This window comes from Geotrypetes seraphini, chromosome 2, assembly GCF_902459505.1.
Source record: "Geotrypetes seraphini chromosome 2, aGeoSer1.1, whole genome shotgun sequence".
Lineage (NCBI taxonomy): Eukaryota > Metazoa > Chordata > Amphibia > Gymnophiona > Dermophiidae > Geotrypetes > Geotrypetes seraphini.
In genome coordinates, this window is record NC_047085.1 from 12,781,559 (window position 1) to 12,795,926 (window position 14,368).

The 14,368-nt window shown below is 46.1% G+C and overlaps 1 protein-coding gene across 2 annotated transcripts in view; it reads left to right on the forward strand.

Annotated features, from left to right (window-relative positions):
• Positions 1–5,594: 5,594 nt before the first annotated feature.
• NAPRT (nicotinate phosphoribosyltransferase) overlaps positions 5,595–14,368 on the forward strand; it is a 45,832-nt gene continuing 37,058 nt past the window's right edge. Inside the window, exon 1 of one of the 2 annotated variants that reach the window (XM_033934411.1) lies at positions 5,595–5,868. In XM_033934411.1, the coding sequence (XP_033790302.1) occupies positions 5,667–5,868 (202 nt within the window). In that variant the 5' untranslated portion in view covers positions 5,595–5,666. The remainder of the gene's footprint in view (positions 5,869–14,368) is intronic. The other variant, XM_033934412.1, reaches the window with a different exon arrangement.

Here is a 14,368-nt window from a genome sequence, read left to right on the forward strand (position 1 = left end):
GATGCACAGTCAGAAGTGCAACCAGAGGCTTATGAAATCACCAGATAAGAAAGGTAGGAAAAGATTTAGTGATCGAAATGTCAATTTTGAGAATGTATATCTGCTGTCTATATTTTGCAGTATAAACTATATTTGTTTATTTTTCTATAGTTGTTCCTGAGGTGACATTGCATATTTTAAAGTCATCTGCCTTGACTTCTTTGAAAAAAACCAAATACAAATGATAATTAACATTTTCTCTGTGTACAGTGTGCTTTGGTTGTTTTTTTTTGTGTGGTTACCATTATGTATTAAGATTATATTGTGTGTATATGAAAAATGGATGGAAGAAATTGCATTACAATTAGTACTATTATGGGGGTGGGGTTTGGGGCGGAGCTTGGGCAGGGGTACTCTGTTGATATTTGTTACTTGGGGGGTATTTGTCTTGAAGAAGTTGAGAAACTGTTGTATAGGGTACATGGGGAAGAGTGTGTTAGTGCTTGCACACACTTCGTGACCCTCTGCAAGTCATGAAATGTAGACCTTAAAAAAAAAAAAAAAACTTGGACAAGCTTGTGCTGGGGAAAAGGAAATAGGTATTGGAAGAGTACTATAATGGTAGTATAAAAACTCTTTCAGTGATGTGGAGGCAGTTGGACTAGAGGACACAAAAATGGAAGCTGCAGAGTGGCAGACTTAGGGGTAATGTTGATACTTTTTTCCACAAGGAGGATACTGGATACCTGGAATCTACTACCAGCAGATGTGGAGTCTTAAACAGTGATGGAATTTTTAAAAAATGTGGGATAAGCACAAGGGTTGCCTAAATAAGAGAAAGGAAACAAGACCTTGCTATTGAGGTATTATGTTAAGAACATATGAACAGCTCCACTGGGTCAGAAAAATGGTCCATCAAGCCCAGTAGCCCGTTCTCATAGTGGCAAATCCAGGTCCCTAGTATCTGGCCAAAACCCAAGAGTAGCAACATTCCACGCTACCGATCCAGGGCAAGCAGTGGCTTCCCCCATGTCTGTCTCAATGACAGACTATGGACTTTTCCTCCAGGAACTTGTCCAAACCTTTCTTAAAACCAGCTACGCTATCCGCTCTTCCCACAACCTCTGGCTTAACTATTCTCTAAGTGAAACAATATTTCCTCCTATTGGTTTTAAAATGTTGGACAAAAGTAGTTGGGAACTGAAGCCAAAGGACAAGAAGATCAGGTGTGTGTGTGTTGTATATCACTTTATCATATGCTAAGGAAACATCTTAATGTTGAGATTAGCAAGTCAAATTAGCAATACCTTTGGTTATAATGTGTGCCAGGACTGCATCATACTTAACTACCTTGATGTGGTTGGCATGAATAACTAAGCTGCAGTGTGGTGGGTGTAGCTGTGCCTTTGCTGGGCAGACTCCATTGACCGTGTGGGTCTTTATCTGCTGTCATTTACTGTGCAATAGGCATTTGGGGGGAAAAAAAACTCGCCTAGATATTCATCAAGTCTACGGTATTGGGGTTCAAGAAAGGATTAGATAATTTCCTGAAGAAAAAGGGTATAGAAGGGTATAGATAGAGGATCACTATACATGTCCTGGACCTGATGGGCTGCCGCGTGAATGGACTGCTGGGCGCGATGGACCTCTGGTCTGACCCAGCGGAGGCACTGCTTATGTCCTTAACCCTTTCAGGACCATAAGGATCGTAGGCCAATTTTTGTGGTTTTGACGACATTTTTATGGTAAAAAGGGCTTGCAGATGCCAAAAAATTGATTTTTTTTGTGAAATATCATTATTTTTATTTAAAAAAATCACACTTCTGGCTTATGGACAGTGTGGCAAGTGAATCTTCTCGTCAATCTAGCAACGACGCTAATGAATGAATGTCGGAACCAGTTTGTTTACATAAAGGCAGTATCATATGGAATCCGTACATATCAAATTTAGAACTGTAGACTATCCCAATCAAAATTTATAGGATTTTAAAGTTATGGGACAAATATGTCCCTTGGTCCTGAAAGGGTTAAGTCTCACCTAACAACCTAGCTATTTAAACCCTTACGAAAGTTTCTCCTTTTCTCCTGTGTACACAATGTATTTCTGAATTGGTTACAATACAGTAACAGTTACATATTTCGATAAGTTCAGGCAGAAACTGTGAAACCCTTAAGCTAAGTTTAGACACTTGCAGATAAGTCCATTGAGCTCCCAGAAGAGCTTTGACTGGCGCTGGCAGCTTCCCAACCCTCAACACTTGGAACCAGCAATACTTTCATCTCATATGTGCCCCCCCCCCCCCCCCCCCCCCCCCCCCCGGTTGGTGCTAGTATGGCAGGATTTTTTTTCTGAGAGAAAGTCTGACTGAAATGACCATGACTGTCTTAAGAGTTATTGCTTAGCAACTACTGTGTTTCCCCCATAATAAGACATTTAGGGCCCAAAAAATGCACTAGGTCTTATTTTCGGGTAGGGCTTATTTTTTACATGTACGTGATCTCCCCTTCACCCCAATTCTTCCTCTTTCCTTTCCCCCACTTGTGCAACATCTTTCCTTCCCTCTCACCCATCCCCTTGTGCAGTATCTTTCTATCCCTCCCTCCCATACCTTGTACAGAACCCTTGCAGCTTATATTCCTCCTATTCTCCTGTGTAGTATCTTTCTATCCCCCTCCCGCCACTGACCCATCTCTCCCTCCAACCGTGAGACAGAAAGAAATGGAGCTTATAACAAACCGGCAGTGTCGGCAGCAAGCTAGACAGGCTCCTTCGCGGCCGTTCCTCTGCCACGTTGCTAATGATGTCATCACTGATGCGGCAGAACTACGTCCCAGGCTGCATAGAAGCCTGTCTTGCTTGCTGCTGACGCTGCCGGTTTGTTGTAAGCTCCATTTCTTTATGTCTCGTGGTCGGAGGGAGAGATGTGTTGGCAGGGTCGGGGGGGAACGCTGCTGCTGGCAACTAGGGCTTACTTTTGGGGTAGGGCTTATATTAAGACCTACCCCGAAAGTCATCATGCTAGGGCTTATTTTTAGGGTAGGTCTTATTTTTGGTGAAACACGGTAGGTGCGGTATGGATGGAGACAAACTTTGATCCTGGAGCCATTCTCTAAAATCTTGAGACTAGTACTGTATTGATATGTAAAAACACTTAGACAATTGGCAGAAGCTGTTTTTGGATTTTATCATTCTGTCCCAGTACATCAATTCTTATGTTCTTAAGTGAGTCAAGTAAAGGACAGTCCAGCCATTGTGACATCACTGCTGAGGTTAGCTCTTAGGCATTGGTGGAATGAGGTATTATGACATCACAATCTCAGCTCTGGAATGTTGCTACTCTTTGGGTTTCTGCCAGGTACTTGGGACCTGGGTTGGCCACTGTTGCAACAGGATACTGGGCCCAGCTGCTGAAGCATCTTACTGTCACTATAACAGAATTGTCCATTGTTGCTGGCATCAAGGAGCATCTCCACTATTTAATAGACACTTATTTTCCTGTTCATCCACTACACAATTTAGGTTCTCTTTTATACCAATGTCTCAAAGACAATCCAATTACCTGCCTAGCTGATGTAAAAACATAGACAACTGAACCTTTGGGAAAGTTGTATTAAAACCAGATAGAAATAGAAGCTTCTAGTTGTGATTTATAAATAGTTGTACAGAACCTTGTCCAATCCTAACTAACCGAGGCTTGTGCCAATGAGGACAGAGTTTATGGGGACATGAACAGAAGACCCGGGGCTGGAGATGGACCCTACAAGACCAACGCGGCCCTGTGCCATTTTCTAGCATACCCCAGTGCGATGCCAGTGAGGAGAAGCACTGGCCGACTGCTTCTAGGTTGTGCCTCTTGCAGTGAGATCCCCCACCGGCGAAGTGAGAGGTTCAGGGTCAAGGCCAGAGGGTCTTGATGTGATGTGTTAATGTCACACATGCAGGTGATACCTACATTTCTATAGCACACACACAGAATTCTTCCATGAGCACCAATCCAGACCCCAGGCCATGCAACTTTTCAGCCTAGTGACACACACAACCCAATGCCCCGGCTAGAAGGCACCCAGCAGTACACAGACATTGACACGATGATATCCAGCCTCAGATTGTCATGTGTGCAAGACACCCAATGCATACTCCTTGGTTTGATCAATTATAGCCACAGTGCACTTGGATTTACATATCTTGGGTCACATGGCCTTGTAATAGTAAGAGCCTGTGGCAATATTTATGTAGAGGGGCCCTTGGGTAACTCTGAGAATAGCACAAGGGCTGTGCTTTGTGAGTTATTAAGATCAGAATAAATATTTGCTTAGTTGCATGAAGACAAGTTCTAAAAGACAACTTACTGTTTTTGTAGGTTGTAAGCCATCAAAGCACAATACAGTGGTACTTTGGTTTACGAGTGCACCGTTTTGCGAGTGTTTTGCAAAACGAGCAAAACATTTGCCAAATCGGCGCCTCGGAAACCGAGCATGGCTCGATTTGCAAGTGCCCCCCCTCCGTGATCCGGCACCCTCACCCCACGATCCTGCACCCCCCGACTTGATTGGGCACCCCCCGTCGCTTCTTACAGTCACCTGGGCAGTGGCACCGGCATGTCCTGTGCTTGGTGCCTGTGCCCGAAGATCGGCCTCCTCTTCTGCTGGGCCTTGAGCATCTGCGCATACTCAAGGCCTGCGAGTTCACGTTCTGACAGGGGTATTGGGGTTCTGCACAGGGGGATGGGTTGGCGGGGGCATTGGGGGTTCTGCACAGGGGGATGGGAGGGAGAGAGGGAAAGATGCTGCGCTGGGGTATGGGTTGGTGGAGGCATTGGGGGTTCTGCACAGGAGGATGGGAGGGAGAGATGGAAAGATGCTGCGCAGGGTGATGGGTTGGTGGGGGGAGTGGGGGTTCTGTGCAGGGGAATGGGAGGGAGAGATGGGAAGATGCTGCGCAGGGGGATGGGTTGGTGGGGATATTGAGGTTTCTGCACAGGGGATGGGTTGGTGGGGCATTGGGGGTTCTGCGCAGGGGATAGGTTGGTGGGGCATTGGGGGTTCTGCACAGGGGGATGGGATGGAGAGATGGAAAGATGTTGCGCATGGGGATGGGTTGATGGGGTCATTCGGGGTTCTCCACAGGGGGATGGGATGGAGAGATAGAAAGATGCTGCGTTGGGGGATGGGAGTTCTGCACAGGGGGATGGGAGGGAGAGAGGGAAAGATGCTGCGCTGGGGGATGGGTTGGTGGGGGGATTGGGGGTTCTGCGCAGGGGATGGGCTGGTGGGGCATTGGGGGTTATGCAAGCTGAGGGCTCCCACTGATTCTGCATTATGGTAAGTTGTGTCATTTCTATGACGATGTTATAACTTAATAATAATAGAAATGTAATGTATATTGTGTATAAAAGTGCCCTACAAACCCAGCCCGAACCCCCCCCCCCGGTCCCTGGAAAAAAATCTGCTTCTCTAAAAGCGGTCCTTGGTGTCTAAAAGGTTGTCCAAAATTTGTGCCTCGGGACGGTCTTTGCACCTTGCAAAACGTCCGTTGACGTCAGGGGGCCCGAACGCCAGCTTTGCCTAACCCCGCCCCTTCGCTCCTCCAGAGCCCACGCGCAGCTCCTGTCCCGAGACCGGTGGGCGGGGCTCCCGAGAGCGGCCTCGCCTGCCATTGGCCCCCCCGCTCGCGGCCAGGACGGAGCATGGCGCGCGCCGTCCCGCCGCTGCTCACCGACCTCTACCAGTTCACCATGGCCTACGGCTACTGGAAGGGCGGGCGGCAGCGGGAGCCGGCCGAGTTCGAGCTCTTCTTCCGGGAGCCCCCCTTCCGCGGCGGCTTCACGCTCTTCTTCGGCCTCCACGAGTGCCTGCTCTTCCTGCGCGGCTTCGGCTTCGGCGGGGAAGGTAAGGGGGGGAGGGGCGGGGCGTCGACTCCCGTCACGTGCGAGGGGAGGGGCAGGTCCTTTGCGCTTTCGCTTTAGCTTCTGTCCTTAAAGCAGCCGTAGACGGTCCCTGCTCCGAAGAGCTTACAATCTAATTTGCACGGGCAGACAGGGTAGCTCAGGGTTGGGGAGGTTCTGGCAGAGGAAATGATGATACTCGTACAATGGGTAAAGTGGGAGATAAGAGTTAAAAGCAGCTTAAGAAGAGGGGGGAGGGGGACTTTCTTTATTTAATTCGTTTTCTATCCCGTTGTCTTCAAAGAGCTCACAGGTGGACAGGTTACAATTTGACCTATCGTTTGCTATACCCGATCTTTGTGTAACACTTTGCTTACATTACGTTTTTATGTGATTCTGGAAACCCAGCATAAAAAATATTTAAATAAAGAAATAAATGCAAGGTTGTATCCCAACTTGACACAAACTAGGTATCTACTACAAACAAATTGAGTTTTCAGGTTGCATAGTTACTATCCCTAAAATTGTGTTTTGTTCTAGTTATTATCCCTGGCAGGGCATGGTTTTTTTTTTGTTTTTCAATACACGTTTTGAACCTAATGTGACACACCCTGAGATTTAGTACCAATATACATTTCTCTGCAATCCATTTGTCATGGGCAGGTAATGGCTGTTACTACTTTTCTGTGTACTGGAGCCTGCGACTGTGGCAGCCTGTTCCAAGCATACAGTGCGGCAAGAAAGAAGGGATGGAGTCTGAAGTTGGCAGTGGAGGAGAAGGGGAGCGGGGGGGGGGGGGGACGACATAAGGAGAGATATTGTGGGGCTACAGAGTGAATGCACTTGAAAGTTAGTAAGACTTGGATCCTTCCGCTCAGCTGGTAGGTCCCTCCTATCAGTGTCCTTCTCCACTGCTAATGTCAGACTGTTCCTTCTGTTTTGAACATAAGAACTTCATAAGAACATAAAAATTGCCTTTGCTGGGTCAGACCAGTGGTCCATCGTGCCCAGCAGCAGCCTTTAGGTCAAAGACTAGTGCCCTAACTGAGTCTAGCCTTACCTATGTACATTCTGGTCTAGCAGGAACTTGTCTAACTTTGTCTTGAATCCCTGGAGGGTGTTTCCCCCTATAACAGCCTCCGGAAGAGCGTTCCAGTTTTCTACCACTCTCTAGAACAAACTGCCCGAATCCTTGCAAAGGGCTCCTTCTCTGGCAATGTTCAAGTCCAAGTTAAAAGCCCACCTCTTCCCCAATATCATCTCATCACATGCGCAGATGCCCTCCAGATGTGATCTGAAGAGTTGGGGTTTGTTGGGGGAAATGGGACAGGGCCACCAATCTTCTTCTTTTTTTTCAGAATAAAATCTGGTAATAGTGCTGCCTGATTTCCGATTCGAATCGATTCACCGATTCAGTTTGGGTGAATCGATTCAAATCAATTCGTTTGTACAAAAAAAAACAAACTCACCGATTCAAGTCGGTGACTCGGCCCCATTGTAGAGACTTGTTTGGGCTTTCCCTCTGCCGCCAGAGTCCATCTAATGTAACTTCTGTTCTGCACGCACTGTCTGACCAATGGCTACAGATGAGGTTCCAAAGGCCATTACCGCTTCTGCTCTTTATTCTCACACTCTCTCCCCTCAAGCCTCCGAGTACACTTCTATCAGAGCTACCGCTGTTTTCCACCAGTGAGCGCCAAGGTATACCTTCCGCTTCCTAGCGCCTGACTGCTCAGTCCATGCACCCTGCCCTGGGTACAAATCTCCCAGATGGAAGGCAGGCTAGGGGTATGATTAAGGCTACTGAATACAGAGAGCCACATCCACAGACTGCAAAGGTTATGAGCTGATGTTGGGGACAGAGCTTCATTTGGGCCCTGGCTCACGGAGATAAAGAAAGAACGTCACTTCCTGTGGGACAGGTCTGGTGGCTGTAGGCAGCCCGCCATGGTTTGGTTGAGAGAGATGCCAACGCCACGCGACTTGCTGAGATACCAGTGCAGTACGGTGCTTGTAGTTTTGGGCGGGTTACTTCTCTGGCCCCACGGGCACGCAGTTAGCTTAGTGCAGGGCAGGCTGACATATTAGCTAAAGCTAAGACCGGGATGTCAGGGGGGAACATGCAGGCCTTCTTTGGGTGAGGGGGGGGAGCAGGCCTTCAGGGGGGGCATGCCTTTGGGGGGGGGGGCACACCAGGCCTTCAGGGGAACATGCAGACCTTCGGGAGGGGGGGGGCCCTGGTTTAGAAGTACAAGGAGGGAGGGAAGGGGGGGCTCAAAGAGATGTGCATATACCAGACTTGGGAGGGAGGGAAGAAATAATGGGTGTAAAAACAGGAGAGAGATGGTGGACAATGGGAGGGAGGGAGGGAGGGAAGGAACAGAAAGAGAAGTTGGACACAAGGGATGGTGTGGAGGGGGATATAGATACTGGATAGGAAGAGATGGTGGACCCTGCAGTGGTGGGGAAGGAGGGAGAGATGCTGGATGAAAGGGTAGTTGGGAAAAGGAGAGATGGTGGATCTGGGAATGGTGGGGTCCATCGCTGCAGGGATGGAGATGAAAAAAAGGAAAGATGCCAGACCTCTAGGGAGAGAAGGGGAGGACAGAGATGGAAGATGGATGTTTAGCATGGAGATAGAAGAAAATGACAAATGGGCAGGAGACCCTGGCAAGTAAGTTATCAGAAGACAAACAGAAACCAGAGCCTGGAACCAACATGATTTAAATAATGATCAAACAACAAAAGGTAGAAAAAATCATTTTATTTTCTGTTTTGTGATTACAATATGTCAGATTTGAAATGTGTATCCTGCCAGAGCTGATATTAGACTGTGAATGTGAGCTAGGATTTAACAGAGAGAGGAAAAGTCTTTTTTGTTTGTTTATTTTGTTTACACCACAGCGCCAGTGTGGGTAGGAGAGAGAAAAGGGGTGAAGAGGCTATAAAATAAACCCACCAGGATGTTTGAAAAAAACACCCCAAAAAACCCACCCAATTGGGCAGGACAATTGAATTGAATCGAAAAATCGATTCAATAGGCTGAATGGAAATTTTTTTTCCTGAATTGGGCAGCACTATCTGGTAATCCTAGGCTAGGACTCTTCAGCTTGAAGAAGAGACAGCTCAGGGGTGATATGATAGAGGTCTATAAAATACTGAGTGGAATGGAAAGGGTAGATTTGAATCACTTGTTCAGTTTAAAAAAAAAACTAGGACTAGGACTAGGGGCTTGCGATGAAGCTATTAAATAGTAGATTTAAAACAAACCGGAGAAAATATTTCTCCACACAACGTGTAATTAAACTCTGGAATTCTTTGCTGGAGAATGTGGTGAAATCATTTAGCTTAGCAGGATTTTAAAAAGGTTTGGATAATTTCCAAAGAGTGAAGTCCATAGGCCGTTATCGAGATGGCTTGGGGAAATCCACTGCTTATTCCTAGGATAAGCAGCATAAAATCTGTTTTACTACTTGGGATCTAGCTGGGTACTTGGGATTTGGATTGGCCATTGTTGGAAACAGGAGACTGGGCTTGATGGACCTTCAGTCTGTCAATTCTTATGTTCCTATGAGATATCTCCACATTACCCACAAACGGAATACTAACACGTGGAGGGGCATAATCAAAAGAAACATCTATGTCCGATTCGGATGTATGGCATTAGACGCCCAAAGTTGGCAGTAGAAAAAAATATATAATCGTCTTTCTGGATATCCAGGCATTTGATCGTCCAGACCACCTGTACGTCTATCTTTATACCACATTTTCAACCAAAAACATCATCCAAGTCCCAACCGCCTAGAACAAGACCTTTTCGATGTGGGAGGGGCCAGCAAAGTGATGAACTGACCACCCAGACATGGCAACAGAGCAGTGGGGCACCTTACAGGGCACTACTGTGAACTTCACAAAAAGGGTACCACATAAACATCTCACCAGAACTTGCTTATAGGTTCTGGTAAGCCCTCCGAAACACACTATACCCACTTGTCTACAGCCCCAATAGCCCTTATGGCTGCAGGTTCCACCTATATGGCAGTACAATAGAACTTGAGGGGGAGGTTTGGTGGGCTTGCATTTTCCATCATGAATGTAGTGGTTAGAGTGGCTTATGGGCCTGGGTCCTCCTCTCTATGGTTCACTAGTCCAGCCCCCCAGACTACTTAAGCCACCTCTGTGCAGCTCTACTAGACTTTCCTATAGCAGATATGTATGTTTTTATCCTGATCTTGGGGGGGGGGGAGGTTCAATGATCACTGGGGTGTGTGGGGGTGTCTTTATGTGGTCTCTACAGTGGTTATCTAATCACTTTGATACTGTTTGGGCACTTATACCTGCTTTTCATTGTCTAAAGCACAACGTATAAGTTTTGTCCAGGAAGTCTTGTGAAACATTCGATTATCTCTGCAGGACAACTAAGTCTAGGTCAGCCCACATCCCACCCATATGCCGCCCTAACCACTCCTCTAGATACGCCCCTTTTAGCTCTAGGCACACAATGGCATTGAAAGGCCTAAAAAGTCCCTGGATACGTCCAGAAATTTGGTTTGATTATCGGCACTTGGATGACTGTCTTTTAGGTCTGTGAGATTCTGGAATCTTGCTACTCCTTGGGATTCTGTATGGAATGTTTCTACTCCTTGGCCAGGTACTAGTGACCTGGATTGACCACCGTGAGAACGGGCTACTGGACTTGATGGACCATTGGTCTGACCCTATAAGGCTGTTCTTATGTTCAAGTGATCTACGATCCAGTACTGTTTGTGAAGGGTGTAAAGATAGCCATTCTGATTTGTCTTCCAAGAAACTGCAGACCTGCGAGCCCTAATTTCTCACCCTCCCATCTCCCAATCTGCGGCAGCCATTCTCTCGCTCTCTTTCTATGTCAGTGTGACCCTTAGAGCTTATTCACAATAAAAAAAAAAATTAGCCCAATCCCTGTCAAATGGATGAAAGGTGGATGCAGCTGAGGATCTACAGCAAGGGGAAAAAAAAGGTACTGGGATTGCCAATATAACATGGAAAGCAATGGCGTAGGGTGGTGGTTCCCCCGCACCCTCTTTTCCACGCCCCCTTCCTCTTTTCTCGCCCCCCACAACACACTCACGCCCTCCCTTCCCACCTCCGGACCTCTTTAAATCTTTGCCAGCACAAGCATCTTCTCCGGCTCCCTACTTGTTCTGTCATTGGCTTTCCCTCTGACATCACTTCCCAGCCCCGTGACCTGGATTTCAGAAGGAGCCAGATTGGCACGAGCTGCAGGCTAGAGTGCTTGTTTGTGCCGGCAAAGATTTTAAAGAGGTATGGGTGGGTGGAGAAGGGAGGGTGCAAGTGTGGCATGGGGGGGGGGGCAGAGAGGTGCCGCCCCCCCTTACTATGTCACTGATGGAAAGTATTAGTTGTATTATTTTCCTTCTCCAAAGAGGAAAAAAAAAAAAATCAGTTCTTGAATCAGCAGCTGTTTTCACCTGATCTCACCTCTAAGCACTGGGAGGAAATTTTGTTATGTTAATCAGGTTTTCTATTTAGTTCACAGTCAGATTACATTACAAGAGGTTGGGTTAGTTGCCCAGGAAGTTACCGTGTACAGTTTGACACGGACATTCAGTAGGGTTTGCTAGTACATTAGTTACGAGTTCAAGTTGGTCATATTTAGCTCATCGTTATGTGCCAGGAATTGTGTTGGCTAGTTTAGAAATGGGCTTTTTGCAGTTACCATTTCGGTTACTTCTGGACTGGCTCCCTGTCTTGGTACAGAAATGCTTTTAAACGTTTTTTTTGAACCTGAGAGAGTGGTTGCAAGATCATAGTGTGAGTGGTAGTTGTGGAGGCAGAGCCGCTGCCTCTGCACCCAGAGGTTGTGAGATCTGATCCTGGTGCTGCTCCTTGTGACCCTGGGCAAGTCACTTAATCCTCCACTGCCCATCGCTTTGAATGTCGGCTTTGAATGCCAAAGCCACAAAAAAAGACAATATATAAGTTCCATTTCCCTTTCCAGCATTTTGCTAATTGATATTGGACGGATAAGGTAATTGCTGGGAATTTTAAGTGGAAACGGTTTCTGGTGGAATATTTGTTGGAGGCACTCTGGAGTAGGACAGCCAACTCGGGGGTCCTTTTACTAAGGCGCACCTTAGTGTAAGGACCCCTCTGTTAGGTAGTCGGGGGCATTCCCTCTCAGGATCTTAAAGGCAGTGATCCCTAATTTAAACTTGATCCTTGTAGTTATGGGTAGCCAGTGTAGTTTCATAGAGTAGGGTTGTAGGTGTTTCAATTTCCATAGTCCATATATAATAATGATAATAGCTTTATTTATATCCCGCCATATTTTACAGTTCACAGCGGTTTGCATCAAGATAAACTAAACTAAACCTTAAGTTTGTATACCGCATCATCTCCATAAAGATAAAGCTCGACACGCAGCCGCCACTAAGAGAGCGAATAGAATGCTAGGTATAATTGAAAATGCTGGGGCTGTTCTCCCTGGAAAAGCGGAGAATTAGAGGAGACATGATAGAAACCTTCAAAATCCTGAAGGGCATAGAGAAGGTAGACAGGGACAGATTCTTCAGACTGTGGGGAACCACAAGTACTAGGTGTCACTCAGAGAAATTGAGAGGGGACAGGTTTAGAACAAATGCTAGGAAGTTCTTTTTTACCCAGAGGGTGGTGGACGTATGGAACGCGCTTCCGGAGGCTGTGATAGGCCAGAGCACATTACAGGGGTTCAAGGAAGGTTTAGATAGGTTCCTAAAGGATAAGGGGATTGAGGGGTACAGATAGAAGTAAAGTTAGGTTATAAAAATGCTCAGAAACCACTTCACAGGTCATAGACCTGATGGGCCGCCGCGGGAGTGGACCGCTGGGCGCGATGGACCTCTGGTCTGACCCAGTGGAGGCAACTTCTTATGTTCTTATAATCAAGAAGGGTATTACAACCAGAACGAAAGAAGTTGTCCTGCCGTTGTATCGAGCGATGGTGCGTCCGCATCTGGAGTACTGCGTCCAATATTGGTCGCCGTACCTTAAGAAGGATATGGCGATACTCGAGAGGGTTCAGAGGAGAGCGACACGTTTGATAAAGGGTATGGAAAACCTTTCATACACTGAGAGACTGGAGAAACTGGGGCTCTTTTCCCTAGAGAAGAGGAGAATTAGAGGGGATATGATAGAGACTTACAAGATCATGAAGGGCATAGAGAGAGTAGAGAGGGACAGATTCTTCAAACTTTCGAAAACTACAAGAACGAGAGGGCATTCGGAAAAGTTGAAAGGGGACAGATTCAAAACCAATGCTAGGAAGAGTGTAATAGGGCAGAGTACGGTACTGGGGTTTAAGAAAGGATTGGACAATTTCCTGCTGGAAAAGGGGATAGAGGGGTATAGATAGAGGATTACTGCACAGGTCCTGGACCTGTTGGGCCACCGCGTGAGTGAACTGCTGGGCACGATGGACCTCTGGTCTGACCTAGCGGAGGCACTGCTTATGTTCTTATGAGAGAAGCACATAATAAGAAATTAGAGGTTATGAAGAGGATAGCTAGCTTTACATTTTAAAGAGATAGCTTTACGTTTTGGAGAAAAGCCAGGTTTTCAGATGCTTTTGGAATGAGCCTAGGCAGGGGCAGGGAGGTTGTTCCAAAGCTCAGTGAATTTGAAGATAAAACTGCACAATATGCATCAAGAATATATGAAAATACATCAGCATACACAGAAATGATCAAACCAGTAAAAATTTAAACAAATTTGTCGAATAAATGAGTCTTCTTTGAGTCTTCCTGCTACATTTATCACATCCCAGGATTCTTTCAGGCATGTACAGATCACCAGTGGAGTGGAGGAAACAGCCTAATTACCACAGACTTGAGCACAGCTAACACCTGTTCTTTCATACGCAAAGTGGAGTCCAGCCAAACCCCTAATCCTTTGAATCACTTGTGTATCAAAATTTTCACATTATTCATTTTAACATCCTCACCTTTTCCAATGAACATCACATCAGTCTTGCTGAGATTTAATGCAACTTATGATTCATCATCCATGAAGACACTTGGATATTTTGGCTATAGCTCAGTTTCCCAGTCATCCATGGGGAAATAGAATTGGATATTGTCTGCATAGAAATGATAACTCATATGAAATACCTTTCCCAATGACACCATATAAAGATTAGACAACGAAGAGGGGCACGGGAGATGTCAAAAAACCCACCAAATGGTTACGAGTCGTTTATTGAAAGTCAAATATCTAGCGAATGTAAAATAAAGTCCCAACTAGGATCCAAGTTTCAGAGACTATGTCACCTTCCTCAGGGGACAATAGTAAACTAAAAAAATATACTTATGAATAAATACATATATATAAATAATATAAACAGTAAATACCTTTATACAGTAAAAAAAATATATATGTAACTGGAACAAATTGTCAATATGAGGCTTAGATTCTTCTTTCCTTTTCCCCACCATATAAAGATTAAACATCAATGCTGAGAGTGCAGA